Here is a 15616-nt window from a genome sequence, read left to right as displayed (position 1 = left end):
GAGTCCCTTCTGGTGTGTTTTTTTGCAAGGTCCTATGCTTTGTGTTTAATCTTTATTCAGTTTAGTATGTTCATGCTCAGAAACTTGTGGTTTACTCAAAACTTGTAGTTTACTCTAGCAAGGTTTTCAAAATGGCTGTGTAAGTGCCTGCTCTTGCAACAGCATGCATTCACCATCACTGTGAGTTTTCATAATAGAGAACTGGTTTCCTGTTTCATGATCAACACTTGCCAGATGCATCTGTTTTAGTTGCTTAACACGTGCTTGTGACTCAGGCAAAGATTGTCACTTTTTAAGAGTTTGTTTAAAACACACGTACACACCTCTTCCTCAAACCTTTCACATGATGTGAATGGTTTTGAGTGAAACTAGACCTGCTTGAAAATGTCACATCAAGCCAAAACATATACATATATATATATATATACACACACACCCACATACGCGCGCTTTTTTATTTCGGTGGTGTTATGCAACTGTTAATCATGATTGTTTTGGATTCTTTTTTTTTTTATTTTTTTTTTCTTAAAGGCTGAATTGCAAAGCTCAGAACTGGCATGACTAATTAGGAGAGATGCAATCCTAGAGAGAGAGGAATCCTCTTCCTCCACACACATGGGGAAAACAAAAATGTCTTTTTCATTAAGTAGTATGGGAAGAACAGAGTTACACAATTAAATGAGTAGGTAACCATTTAAAAAGATTTCTCTAACCAATTCCAGCCTCTTAGCACTGTCAAACTTCTCTGTATTTCCTATCTTTCTAGTACTTCCTGTTGTCTGTCTGTGTACATCCCCACTATATCCCTCTTAGGTGTGCTGTTGATAGGATGCGATATGTTCTGCGCCACTATGGGCACAGTGAAGCTGTCCACTTGGCATTTGTTTTGTACACAGGACAACAGACAATAGAAATAGACTTGCATCATAGGAGTAATAAAATTCAATCCTGCAGTAGTTATTTTTAACATTTATGAGTGATATGTAATGACCTTATAAGTGCATGTAATAGTGTGCCAAATGACAGAATAAAGTAATAATAGCTGTGAGTTTGTTAGTTTATTAATTATGTAATTTCTGTTTTTTTTTTTTTTTTTTTTTTTTTTTTTAGTAATGTTGCTTAATAACTAATTAAAGAAACCATGTTATTTATATTTTGGGTCTGCAATTCAAGAGGTAGAATCAGACCCATAAACAGGGCCATGTTTCTGAGACTTAGCTTGGGCTAAGTCTCAGAAACGAGGAATCCATGCAGAACAATCAAGAAGAGCAGTCTCTGTAAGCAAATGGACATGTTAGTAAATAAGCAAGATTAAAAACAGTGTGTTTAACTCTCTAAAGAATTATAAATAATCATGAGTTGATAGCGGTCAGTGGAAACTCATTTTGGAAAGCAGATGTTCCAGTTTTAGAGAATACCGTGTCCCTATACTGATGTTAACGTAGCAACCATTCCCAAGTCACAACAATGATGAATGCCATTTGCACTATTTTCTTAATTTTGCATCAGCATCTTGGCAAATTCTTAACACAAATATTTCATATAAAATTAACTGGCTTCATTCCAGCAACTCTGAGAATAAATAAATTCTAGCACCAGCTATCCTAGTAAATATTTTGTTTCTAAGCATTCCTGTAATCTAAAAAAAAAAAAAACAGGGCTGAAGGAAACTTGAGAGGTCATCTAATTCATTGAACTGCCTCCTCATAAATCTTCATCCCTGCCTAAAAGCTTGGGGTGAAATAGTTTCTAGAATTGCATTAAGTGGAATGATCCAGTTCTTCACTACCTTATAGTGAAAAAAAATTGCCTACTTCTAATTCATTTTTATTGACAGGAGTGAAAAGTCACCATTCTTGTTCTGTTCAGTGTGTACAGAATTCATGTCTTCCTTTTATCTTTCCAGTAGTTTTTCTTATAATTTGCTTATTAACATGTATTTTCAATTTGTTTATTAACATGTATTTTCAATCTCCAGATTCCTACAGTAGGCAAACATCTTTTTAAAAAATAAAAAATTATTCAGAAACCATTTTCTAAAAGCACTTAATTTTCTTGGTCAGCTTGTGGGTATATTATATATATGCAGATATTACATATATGCATTACTTGGCAAGGTGGAAGGCTTGCCTCATGTTTTGCGTATGACATTGCTATTTATATGTGCTGGAATGTGAACATTTTTCACAGTTTATACTGGTGATTTTGTGTATTTTGTTTAACTTCAATTTAGTTCTCATTTTGATTAGTTCTTTTATTTCTACTGAATTGTACTACTCTATCCAGTTTTTGAATTAGTCTGCTCATTCTGCAGCACTTATCCCATCTGTGCAGTCTGGTACCAAGACCCATTTTTTACAAAATGATGCAACTTGGATACTTACCTGTTACTTCTAGCCACTTCTCTGCTTCTCTTGATGTGATTAAAGTAGATATTGGATGTGTTATTGTACCTGAACAAGGGAAAGATGAAAAAGACTAAGAAAAGTACAAGTATCCTCAGTCTTTTTCCATGAGTAAAGAAGTAATGAGTATAGAATACTATAATTATTATTAAAAATATAGTAATGTATTGTATAATTGTATTACTATTATATCATCCAAGAAAGGTTGGGAGATTAGAGTAAAAAGCTGATCTATACTGATCTATTTGTATAAAGTTCCATTTTTTTTTGTCTTTAAGGTTGGTACAAGTTGAAAATTTGCTGAGCAAGAATGTTTGGAAATAATGGCAACAGAATTGGCAGGACTGTAGCTAGCCTAATCAATAATAAAAGGATAATCTGTCTTTCTTTGTGGTGTACAAAGCAATAACTTGTTGTTCAGATTGATTAACAATCGAAGCAGAGCTGAGGCATTTAATCGATCTCTAAAACTGTTGTGAGTGTAATACAAAGTAGTAGAGATTAGGGACAGCAATGACAGTGATATTAACAGAAATGGGGGAAGCAGTCATTTCATGATGTGAAAAATGCTGAGCTGAGGATTTATTTTATTTTTTGACCAGGCTTTCTGTTGTTATACACATGATTGGCTTGACTGCAGCGTCAAGTTGCAGAACTCTAAAAGGGGGGGGGGGTCTAAATGGTGACTTCTTTGAGGGAAGAAACTGAGTGAATGGTTTAGTAAGATATAGACTATTTGGTGTTTGGAGCTGTTCTTGAAGGAATATCTTTCTTCTGGTAAATTATATCTGTTCTTGTGTGTTTTTCTGAACACTTCCTTCTATTTTTTAACCACAAAGACTGTCTTTTCCTCCTTGTATATCTTTGATTATTTATGAAGTAGCCACAGTATTTGTAGAGCTCCTCCACGACTGGAGACCATTATGTGGCTGGATTTTCAGGAACATTTTGGAAATATTTTAATTAAACATTAATAGTAATAAAACAAAAGTTTCCATAGTGAGTGTAGTCAAACTTTGGAAGTGGTTGCTGTAAAGGCTGTGTTATTTCCATCCCTGGAGATACTCAGGCTTGACAAGATAACTTCTGGAGCAATCTGTTTTAAGTTGGCCCTCCTCTGAGTCCATGTTTGGACCAAATGACTTCCAGAGGTCTATTCCAATTTACCTTAGAGTCATAGAATCATAGAATGGCTTGGGTTGGAAAGAACCTCAGAGTTCACCTAGTTCCAACCCCCCTGCCATAGGCAGGGACGTCACCCACTAGATCAGGTTGCTGAGGGCCTCATCTAACCTGGTCTTGACCTTATCTAACCTTATTTTCTGTGACTCAGTGATTCAATAATATGATTTGTGTGTGTGTGTATATATATATATATATATATGTATGTATGTATTTTGGATGTTAGCCTTTAGATAGATCTGGTACAACTGGTGAGAGCAGGTGAGTTGATATTTATTTATCTTTGTCTTCTGAAGGGCTTCCTTTAACTGACAGGAATCCTTGTAACACGAGCTTCTCAATCATGTTGTCATTATAGGCAGTTACTCATCCTGGTTGTCTGAATAACAGCACATAGTTAGCTTTATGTTGTACTGGAGGGAGAGGGTAATACTCAAATCCAAACATCAAAAATCCAGGGAACGTAACTCGGAGATGTATGTCTAAGCCTGACTTTATGACTTTAGTCCTAAAGTCTGTAACTGTTGATTTATGCACATGAGCTTTGAATTCTGTTATGGAAATTTATCAATTAAGAATCTACAGGAGTTCTAGAAGGAAAGTACAGAGCTCTATCCAAATGTTAATATGTCACTTAAATACATTACTTTTTTTTTTTTTATTATTCTGCAGCCATGTTTTCACTTCAAATATTGAATTTCTTCTTATTTGTCTAGTTTGTTTATTTTTTTGAAGAGGCAATGAAAACTGTGGTCTTGACATTAAAAACTGAGACAATGGAAATAATTGTAATCTTGACAATACTTTATAGGAGTAACTGTCTTCCAAAGGTGGTTTGGGCAGATTGTCTGTTCCATCATAAAATGTACTAGCTTAAGTAAGGGGGCAGAATGTCAAACACCCAGACATATATTTATTGACTGGCCTTAACAGACTCTTTGGTTCTTGTGCACCTTCGATCCCTTATGCTTACTGCTTCATGATGCATAAATTTAGGAGTCCATGTGCTGAACATCAGCCTCTGTATTCTACTCTACAGTCAGCCAGAATAGACTAAACGGGACTTGAAAAAAAGAAATGTACCTTGACAAGTGAAAATCGTGTCTCCCATGTTAAGGTTCTTTGAAGCTGGAACTGTCTTTGAATTTAGGCAATCAGTTCTTCAATAAAAGATCACAGTTCCTTTTTTTTTCTCTGGCGTTGTAATCCATTTGAGGATTCTGTCAACACCCCTTTCAAAAACTGCATAAACCTGTTAAGATTTGTAGGAGAAAAATCAATACAAGTTGCCTTTAGTCATAAGTTAAAGTTCACAGCCAGGGCTTCCTCCAAGAAAAGTTTCAGTACTAGAAAAGAGAAAACAGACGTGTTTCTTTACAGTTCCCAGATGAAAGCAATTACTGGTACTGCTATATCTTTGGCCTAGATCTTTATTTATTTATTTTGTGTATGTGTGTGTGTGAGTTTAGGGATTATTTTGGTTTCCCACTATTTGCAGTAACTGACCAGAATGTAAGGACATGTCCTAACACTGACAGAACACTAGGATATCAAGAGAGTAAGTGCAGCGCTTGAAATGTAGACTAGCTGGAAAGCATGTTGAGTCCTCCCAAAAGAGATTTGTAAAGATCCATTGCAGCATCTATTCCTTACCTTACTTTAATTTCCTGCATCATTTACCCAGTGTCTTCTGTGGCAGTGCTTCCCTTTATATTAATAAATAGTGGCTTAATTTATACATTTTTTTTTCTGTAGTGGTGAAAGTAATCTGTTTGGGTTGCAGATGAAAACTCAAGGCAACTCTTCTGTCTTCTTATTAGAAACCCACGCCTGTGAATAATACATGGGAAACAGTCTGTAGTTCAAATGGAAGCTTTTTTCCTCTGGCTAAATTTAGTTTATGATTAAACACTTACTGTTCTTTATGCTAATACTTTCTGGCTCCTCTCTGGAACTTTCTTTATCCATACCAAACTTCATCATACCTTAAACAACTTTTGGTCCAAGTGTAGTTTGAAGGTATTGAGGTGGGGGAAAAAAAGACAATGCTACATTCCAAAGTCAATTGAAAAATACGAGTGAGAATGTTTTGTATAGAGCTGCATTCTTAAAATATATTATTGTGTATTTTGAGCCACTCAGTTATGTGAGCCATGTCCTACATGCAAGGCTATTAAAATATCTTGATGCCCCAGCCCTACAAAAACTCCAGGAGTCCATGTCAAATTAACTTTTAACTGAGTTAATTCTTAGTTCAACTATAGCTACATTAAGAGAAATGGGAAAAATCAAGCAAGCATTAAGATAAGGTTAAACAGGAGAAAGAGGCGAAATTCTTCCCAAATGAAACATTCAAATTGCTGCAAACTTCACTTTTAATGCCTGCTGTGTTTTGTCTGGGGGTTGTATTAACTGCTTGTTCCTTGTCATCCCCTTCTTTCACAAGTCCTTAATTTTTATTCAGCAGAACAGAAAACTTTCAGTAGTGAAAAGGTACTAAAAAAACTTTTTTTTTTTTTTTTTTTTTTTCCACTTACACAAGCATCCTCCTCACTAGGTTATACTGTGATGCTTTTCAGGCTTGTTCCATTAACAGTTCTTTAAGAAACAAAAAACATAAATTTACATTTCAAAACTGCATTCTAGTCTCTTTAGTGATGGTTTTGACATCTCTTCTACGTTCAAAGCAGTTCTACATAACTATTAATTGGGTCTTTTGTGGAAGATGAGCAAAATTTCCGCTTTGGTGAAGATAAGCAAAATATGGGACATAGGAATTTCACCCTGAAGATTAAGGTCTGCAAGAATCTTTATCTCATGGCCATTCCATTCTCACATGTTTTCCAACTGAAAAGAAGTGATATGAATGTATGCCAAAGTATTATATGGTGCAAAAAGTGGTTAGAAAGTGATTAACATTTACATGTATATCAGTGTAAATGGAAAAGTTTATGTTTTGTGAGAAGTGTATGTTGTAAGAGTATTGTTTCATGTATTCCTTCTGCCAACAACACCTTAAACTAGCAGAAGCAAATTGTATTACCTGTTCTGTATTACAGTTGCTGTTTCTGTGGTTTTAGGAAATTGTTTGTATTATTCTTGTTCTGCATCTTTCCATTCATTTCTTATGAGTCTGCAGGCTATTCTAGCCTCCATCTGGCAGAGAAGGCTGTTTCACAGCCTTGCTGCCTAAAGTTTTTTTTTTTTTTCTAGAGTTCTTCAAGCACAGTCTAGAAGAACAGAGTATGTCAATCCACTGCAGAAAGAAACTAAAAAAAAATTGCTGCCCTGCAATCTAAGTAGCATTGGGCATCTTTAAAGTCAGGAGAAAGACCTTCTCCTAGATAACTTGTCAGTCAGCTCTTTGAGCCACACATGAACAGACAGTCTTCAAGACAGAAATAAGAAAAAAGCTCTTAGACTGATTCTGAGCATCTTTGTATTTTTCTTTATAGAATGGACTCAGCTTTTCTGCTGATCGTTGTTGGCTTCTCTGATATATCCACTCACTGGATGTTTCAAACTTCAAGTAGAATAGAACTAAGTACTAGCCAGTACGTTCTCTACTAATACGTAGTTGACGGAACTGGAGAGAGAGGGAAAGAATTTCACTTCAGTGCTAAAGATAATAAAGGCAGGAAGAGAGGTCCTTGATAAATAAGAGAAGTAGGAGAATGTTATGGATTTGGTTTAGAATAAAAAGAGAGATTGTTTATGCACTGTTTGGAAGCTTGTATCTATGCTGATACATCAAAGCTATTTTGAAAGCCTTTCAAAGCCTTTCACCACTGAAAACCTTTCACTCCCAGAAGAGGGCGGGGAAAGGGCAGCCCTGGAGATGATGCATAAACTTAAGCAGAGTATTGGACATAAAAGATAAAAAATAAAATAAAATAAAAAATCCATGCCAAAATTCAGGAGCATTGTATATTAAGCCTAAGTGTAAGACATGAAATTTTGTTATGACACAATGAAATAAACCAACTTTACTGGCTAAATCACTGGCATGACTCTTTTTTTTAGGACACTCATGAAAATTCGCACATACCCATTGAGCCAAAGAAACATTTTTGTTGAATAGTTGAATTTCTTGCTGCCTCTGAAACCCTTTTTATTCATCTTAGAAAGGTATTTCCTTATTTTTTTTGTTCAGTCCAGGTAGGTATCATAACTTCAAGATAATGATTTTAAATTGTTGACGCATAACTTACAGCATGTAGCTGTTTGAAATTATTGTGAACATAATAATAGAAGTTAAAGCATGGGAGAAAATAGTTGTAAGCAGTAGAGGATTCCAGTAAGTTTGTTGCTTTCTTTCAGTTGTTTTGGTAGATAAAACAGATAGAACACTTCAAGAAAGTATATGAATGTAACAGGAGAAAGAAAATGATTAATGTTACCATGTTAGAGACAGGAAAAAAATCAATCCTTCTGCATGAAGGCCTCATCACTCTCCTTTTTGTTCTGCAACTATTTTAATAAGCATTTGATAATTATCTATTTGGCCATGGCAGGAAAAAGTCAAGTTTAAAATATTGGTTCATAGGTAATCTTTCAAAACATTACATCGTAATAGTTAAAAACCTTATCAGTTTCCGTGTGAGTGTTTAATGTCTGAGGTGTCAAGCAATTATCAGAAGAAAGCAGTGAGAAATTTTGTTCTGAATTGTAACGCATGTTACAAGGAGGATATAATGCATATGTATTCATAGTAGCTCAGAACGGATTTTATAAAAATGCCACTGAAGATATTGGTCTCAGAGGAGAAACACATAACTCCAAATACATATATTTAGAATAACAATGAAACCACACTGAGTTTTTCTGTGATGTCATGTGTGCACTGTGAATGTTACTGAAAAGTAGGAAGGGAGGAGAAGATACAAATACTTTACAGTGTTAAGTCTTGTGGAGACTGTAGTGCATATGTATAAAGGTGTTTCAAATAAAAAAAAAGGATGTGAGTGTAAATGCTACATGCAAATTCTTAGACTTCTAAAAATGCACTCCTGTTTATTTTTATTCTATTGTTTTTGCTTCAGGAGCTTTGAAACTTTGCTTGACTTTTATACCAAAGAGTGGTTATTCTCCCTCATTCAAAGTTTCTTCTTTTTTTTTTTTTTTTTTTTTTTTTTTTTTTTTTTTTTCCTTTTTTTGGTGGTCAGATTTGGTCCTCTTTCTTTAAATAAGCCCCTAGTAGTCTATTCCGAAGTAGTCTACTGCTCAGTGTAGTACTATTTGAGTACTACTTAATGAAACACAAATAAGTAACAAGTTTTCACATTTCTGATTAAACTTACTATGTTAAATCTTATTACTCAGCTACGTAAATTTTATTACCCTTACAATACAACTGTTGCATTTTTAGTTTATGTATTGAATGACAAAGATTTATTAATGTCTGTTGCGCTTAGAGATATCACAATGGCAGTTGTGTTGGGGTTGACTTTCAAAATAATTTCAAGCCTACAGAAGCTGATATTTCAAAAATGCACTATTCCAAGTCATGATAAATCCAAGATTTTAAGGGATGTCCAGCTTCCATAGCTGCTTAATGAACAAAGACAGCTGAGTCAGGACAAACGTACAGCTCCCTCTCCCAGATAGTGTTTGGAATTCTGCCACTTCATATAGAAGAATGAAATTGAAGTAAGTTGCCTTAAAAAGACAAGAAAGGGGATTTAAATCTGTTCTTCTTTATCCCACAGAAACACTCCAGGGTGTTGTGTCAGGATTTTAGTGCATAGCCTATCTTTCTGTTTATGTGGAAAGTTTGGGCTTTATTGTATGAACATTATCAGATAAATTGTTTTCAATGAAAACTTGCAGGAAACTCTCCATGTGCTACAACAGTTAACTTGCATTTATGCTAGCTTGTTCTCTTTATTCATTTAGGATTTTTCAATTATGAATGGTCAATCTGACTTTTAATAAGCATTTCCTAATTCACATTTTGGCATGAGACCTCTAATGGCTTGAAATAAGCCTCATTTATTAAAGGTAACCCTGATAGCTAAAGGTAGGTTAAACTATAAACTATAAAATCCAAAGAGTTTCAGGAAAGAGGTGATCATTAGGGATTGTAGTAGTATCTTGATTTTGTAGATTGACCATTCTCTAATCAATAAAAAACAGCTACTTGTGCCATGCTAATTCATCTTTGTTTTGTGTTTCTGTAGTTAAGTGGCCAATATAACTGTCAATAAAGGAGCTGGCCACTTGTTGGAAAGCTTACATCCATAAATAGTAGAGAAAGATCTTGTAAAAAGACGTTGGTCTTCCCAGAGCTCTGAGAGTTGAATTTCAGAAAGCCATGTAAGCATTTGTGCACTGCAGTTTCTCTGCTGTAGGGCTAAGTGTTACAAGGATGACAAGGTCATCCTGATGACCTCAGAGGACAGGAACACCCCAGCTGCTTGGGGGATTAGAATTATGGGGCTTTTTTTTCCTGCCTAATTATATTACTTTATATTTTGCATGTTCTTCTGCATGTGTTAGGAAGAAGTCTGTAGGGAGCTCATTATGTTACTAGCCTTGTACTTGCAGGCTTGCAGAGCCATGGCTTGAGGGATGTGCGAGGTGCATTCACTTGAAGAAATTCCATATCCAGACTGAAACACTGTTGAAAATTTGTAGGAACTCTGCAGGTTGTCTCTCATGGGATATGTTTTATCCCTTCCTGCATGTTCCTGAAGGGAAACTGTCCAGATGAATCACTCTTGACATATTTTCACTTTCAGCTAGTGACTAGGAACAGACATTTTGCTCATCTGTTAGTGAGTCTCTAACCCGTGAATGGATTTGTGAAGGAAAAGGAGCCAATGAAACCTGGCTAGTCACCTTGCAATGTTTTTTTCAGAGCTATTCCAAGTCCCATGACCAGCATATTCTAGAAGTACAATTTAGTTGTGTGGGGTTATTTTTTACCATTTTTGGTGGACACAAGTTGAAAGATGACAGTCACATTCCCAGCACAGTACTATGTTAACACACTCAAAACTTTGTTGCTGAGGGGAAGACAATGTCAAGAGAAAGGATATAAGGCAAGATTTTATGACAATGCTTTCAGGATGATAGCATGACCATTTGTTGCAGAAATGGGTAGAATCCATGTTCACTCAGCACTTTCAGCTTTCCTCTTTTAAAGATGAAATAAATAAAATGGCACACCATACCTCATGGTATAACTGATATAACAGACTTAAATTGTTTAAACCAAAGATTGTCATAGTTTTCTGGACATCATAGAACTATTGTGGCAGCTGCATCTCAAATTTGTCTATACCTTTACCAGCAATGAAGATAGAGAATGTTTAATTGTAAGATTCCAAGTGCTGAAGCTAATTAGTATATTGAGGAGAAATATTAACCAGAGATTTAAAACACACACACACACAAATGGAATCAGAATTGTCATTTAATTTCTCCAGCTGATGAATCACATCTTTATTTCTCTTGCTACCATCAGATAAATGATTTTTGGACTTTCGTAGTCATTTTGGGATATTACACACCTGACATCACCCCATTAACAGGTTTAAAAAATCAATTTTTATTTTAACTAATCACAGACATGAAATGATATTATAAACTTATCTTTCACTGAAATGTAAATGCATAGAACCCAGAATAACTTCTGTCAAAAGGACAGGATAATCCTGATTTCTCAGTTCAGACCTGTAAATAGAATTCAACTTCCAAGCTTGCAAAAAGATACACATTTTGTTGATTAAGACCAATAGAACCCACAAGCAAAATTTGAACCCACAAATTTGAAAAATGAAAAATAAGTTTCTGTCTGACCCTTTGAGAAAGACTAGTCAAAACTAGTCAAAGACTAGTCAAAACCCTGTCCTCTTCCCCCAACATATTTGTTGCCTTTTCTTTAGCTTAGTTTGAATGTGACTTTTGTCTGAGATTTTAGCTTCAGAGACAAAAGGCAGAAAGAGGAAAGTGCACTGAGATCAATATACTAAAGAGTTATGACCAGTTGTACTATCCACATTTATTTCTATATAAACCATGCAGTTTGTGAGCCTAAGCACTGTTTTAGCTGTTGAGAATTGGCATGTCAAGAGTTGTGAGTTCTCTTTGTATTTCTGAGGCAATTTGTCCCAAATGCATACTTTTGTCAGCAGCACAGATGTGTGCATACTCAATTAGAATGCTTTTCTATTCTTAAAAATATAAATTCTGCAGTGTTCCTCAGCTTTTACCTTCTATAGATAAAAAACAAACAAACAAACAAAAAATAACAACAACAACAAAAAACACCCTCATTTAAGACAGAACACAAAATGCCTTCCCATTTTACAAAGCAGCTAGTAACTGTTCATGATGACAGTTTCAGAGGCAGCAAAAATCAGAACAACTTTACTACCAGCATTCACTATCTGCTGTGCTGAATGGCTGGGGTCCACATTACAGGTATAGAATGTGTTAAACTTGTCAGCAAAACCTGTGAATCAGTGCTTCTTCCTAGGTGCACTCATTTCCCAAAGTGAAGACAGCATCAGACTTCAATTTAATAGATAGATATTATGAAATATCTTGGTTAGATAATGCAAATGAGAGATTGAATTGCAACCTTGATATTTAACAGAATTATTATTATTGTTTGTTTGTTTTGCTTTTAGAGGGATGCAAAAGAACAACATATCTCCAGCAGGAATGTCTGCTGGAGAACTTGGTGAATGTTTTTTTTGGGAGAGCAAGTCTCATTTCTTATCATGTCTTAATGCTTTCCTCCTAGAAAGCAATATATTGCAGCTGTTTAAATTGTGGCCTAGTGCTGAAGAGTGTATCTGGGGATGGTAGAAGAAGAGTCTCAATATCTACAGAGACTTCATTTATTACTGCAGAAAGACTGAAATACTGACATTTGACTTTAATATTTTTTCTTTTATGAATATAACTCCTGGGGACTTGATGATCCTTGTGGATCCCTTCCCACTTGGGTATTCTATGATTCTGATTCTATACCACCTCAAAGCCCCAGAACTGAATGATTCACCAGTCAGTTAACGTGCAGTATTGCTCCTAGAAGCCAATTATTGTGCTTTAGAATTTAAAAATTAAACTTTTTTCACATATGAAAAACATATATATATATTGCTACAATGCTGTTTTTTTTGGCCATAAATCATTTGATTTGGGGATGGTCAACCTTAGTTCTTCTTGGTTTACTGAAGTGACAGGCTTTTTTACCTGTGTCATTCTGTGGGATGTAGAACAGGTTGGGAAACTGCAGAGAAATATGCCATCATATTATGCCTGAATTATTATGTGGATAAAATTCACCAATTTTCATTTGGAACCTTATTTGGAAAGATGCATGAAAAATAAATGTCTATTTCTAGTGAAGGCAACTGCTACTCAATCTAGAATAAGTATTCTGTTGTGAGAAGATTTATGGTGTTAGTCTCATCTGCTTTTTACAATTACTGCATCCTCTTGGGCCTTTTCTGCTGCTTCTCCATTCCATTTTCAATTTTTGAACTTCTCGTTTGCCTAACTGCTCAGATAATCTGGAAGGTGAAGAATGACCAGACAGGACTGAAATGCCATTTTTTCATGCTTAATATCTGATTAAAAAGAGCTGGCCTATCTCCAGTGTTCATGCACAAATACTTTCTCTCTCAGGTTTTTTAAACTGAGTCATAATTGCCTATGTCAAAAGCTGTCAGTACAACAGGGTAGAAAGCAGTCAGCTCTTTTTAGTCTTTGTATTACATAAAGATGTTATTTTGGAAGAATGAGCAATGATAAAGAACTGTTGCAGTGCTTTTGGTAGATCCCTGTTTTCACAGTAACTGTGAAGCTCATGGGGCTTATAGTATTGATCTCTTTTTCTCTTGTAAGGAAAGAATTCAAAACAAAGCAATAGGAATTTAAGCACAATATACAGGGAAAATAGGGCTGGACATCTAGAAACATTTGTATCTAACATGCACATTCCTGCAGCCAGTGTAATAATGTATGAAAATGTGTAAAACATGAAACTGAGTAAATTGTTTCTACTGTGGCATGCACATTAGGACATGCTATTGTCTAAATGTTCTTTAAAAGGAAACTTAAACACAAACCATTCTTGTATCTATCTATTATACATATAGCACAGTATAGTGACTTCCCTAATTGTGTGTGATTTTATGAGTAGTATAAAGTATAATTAATATTTGCAGTGTTTGAAATCTCAGTAAAGAATACTATCACTGTTTACTGTAGTATCCACTTTTTCAAGTGGACAACAGAACTCCTAAAGATTTTTGAGAACTTGTTTATTTTCTTCCTCATGAATATTCAAATGAATTTTAAGATAATTAATGAAAATAGATTGTATAATCCAGCCACTTGTTGCAGTTAAGTAATAAATAATTTATCTCTCTGTAACCTACAAGGTAATGCTTCTGAAGTTCTGTATTTATTTATTTTTATTATCTGTTGCTGAAAATCAGTCTTGAGAATTACAATATCTATGGCAATATGTGTTCATGCATTAATTCGCTGAGTCAATGTTCCAGCTTTCTGGTTCACCTCCTTTGCTGAGGTGATAATGGCTTTTGTGAAGCTGTTCTGCAACAGAACGAAGTGCTTTCTTAACTAATGACTCATTGTTTTTGTATATTATGCTTTAAAAATTTCAAAGGGGACAATCCATCCCCATTAAATAGATGTAACCTCCCTAGCTTGCTTGTATTCCTCCTCGTGCTATTACATTTCTGCTGTTATCTGACTGCAGCTTTCAAATGACACTATGGTAAGGAAATATATTTAGCTGACACAGAAGCAGAAATCCAACTGACTGCAGGCTCTGTAAATTTGCCTTAAAAATGCTCCTTGCCTTTATAACATATTGAGCAAAACTGAAAATGGTGAAATTCTTTGTAAAGTGAAAAATGCTAGAACATAAACAAGGCATGTTTTAGAGGGAAAAGCATGTGTTTACATAAACAGGGGTAGCACTTAGTAACTAAAATAAGAATGCAAAAGCAAATGTGTTGTTATACACGATATAAAATCACAACGCAGAAATTATTTATTATATGCATGCTTTATAAAGTGAACTGCACCCAAAGAGGCTGACTTACTTGCCAGCTGTAGGCTTTTTGTTCTTCTTGCATGCATCAAGTAGCATAAGTATAATATAAGTGGTGGAATTTATTTTTCCAGACAAGCAAGATGATGATGACTAGTAACTACAAATTGGGTAGTTCTTTCAACTTTGTGATATCCAGGTTATGTCTGATTATTTGGAATTAAGATTTGGAATCTGGGCAAGTCACAAGGTTGGAAGCATAAAAGAATGGCTTCTATGTATAATTTATAAGGATTCCAGAAATCCTTAATCACAATTAGGTCAAACATAAGCTATTGAGTATCTTTGGTGTGAGATCTTTGATATACTCAGTGGTTTTGAAGATAAAATAATGAAAATCTGGAAGATCAGTAGCCTTGCTGTGTGGTACCTGTGAGGAGAAGGGTACTGGGAAAACATTAATATGTTACATCATTGTTAGTTCCGAATACAGGTTATCTTAATACTGCACTTCCCTAATGACAGAATATTGCTGCAACTCAGTACTTCAAGTTCCTTTGAAAGTTCCATTTCTCAAGATAAATTCTAAGACAAGGTATTCCTTGTCTTGGAACTGTTTAGCAGTCTGTTACATCTTTGTAATCCAAGACAACTTGTTACAGCACCACACTTACCACTGTGAACTTGTGTACCCCTGTAGGCTTTTTTTTTTTTGGTACCATGGCCACCTCACAGGAAACTAAGCAAGCAATGTTGGAAGGTATGTATGTGAATAAAGTGTGTGCTTCAGCCTCAGCATTTTTCATCATCTGCCAGCAGCTCTGTATTTCACAAAATTCTATGCTGAACTGTCTGCCTGCATCATGGAAATCATCCTACTTGGGCGAACTCTATAATGTCCTGATTCCCAGTATGACCTAGATCTTTAAAGAGAGAAAGAAAAGTTACTGTGCTATTCAAATCAGAAGAAGGTAAAGATTTGTAAGGAAAA

The 15616-nt window shown here is 35.1% G+C and overlaps 1 protein-coding gene and 1 long non-coding RNA gene across 12 annotated transcripts in view; one reads left to right on the top strand and one right to left on the bottom strand.

The window, feature by feature from the left end:
* Positions 1–15616, top strand: part of LOC311444172 — a 110555-nt gene that overhangs the window by 53846 nt on the left and 41093 nt on the right. The window lies entirely within an intron of this gene.
* Positions 1–15616, bottom strand: part of LOC311444167 (uncharacterized protein) — a 98585-nt gene that overhangs the window by 52731 nt on the left and 30238 nt on the right. For 7 of the 11 annotated variants that reach the window (XM_084535126.1, XM_084535122.1, XM_084535124.1 and 4 more), the window contains one exon: positions 2385–2453. In XM_084535126.1, coding sequence (XP_084391252.1) covers positions 2385–2453 — 69 coding nt within the window. Of the gene's footprint in view, positions 1–2384; positions 2454–4670; positions 4840–15616 lie in introns of all 11 variants that reach the window. The other 4 variants (XR_014697674.1, XM_084535130.1, XM_084535129.1 and 1 more) reach the window with 1 other exon arrangement.

Source organism: Aythya ferina (assembly GCF_964211825.1).
Source record: "Aythya ferina genome assembly, chromosome: 13".
Taxonomy (NCBI): domain Eukaryota; kingdom Metazoa; phylum Chordata; class Aves; order Anseriformes; family Anatidae; genus Aythya; species Aythya ferina.
This window is presented reverse-complemented; position numbering and strand designations above follow the sequence as displayed.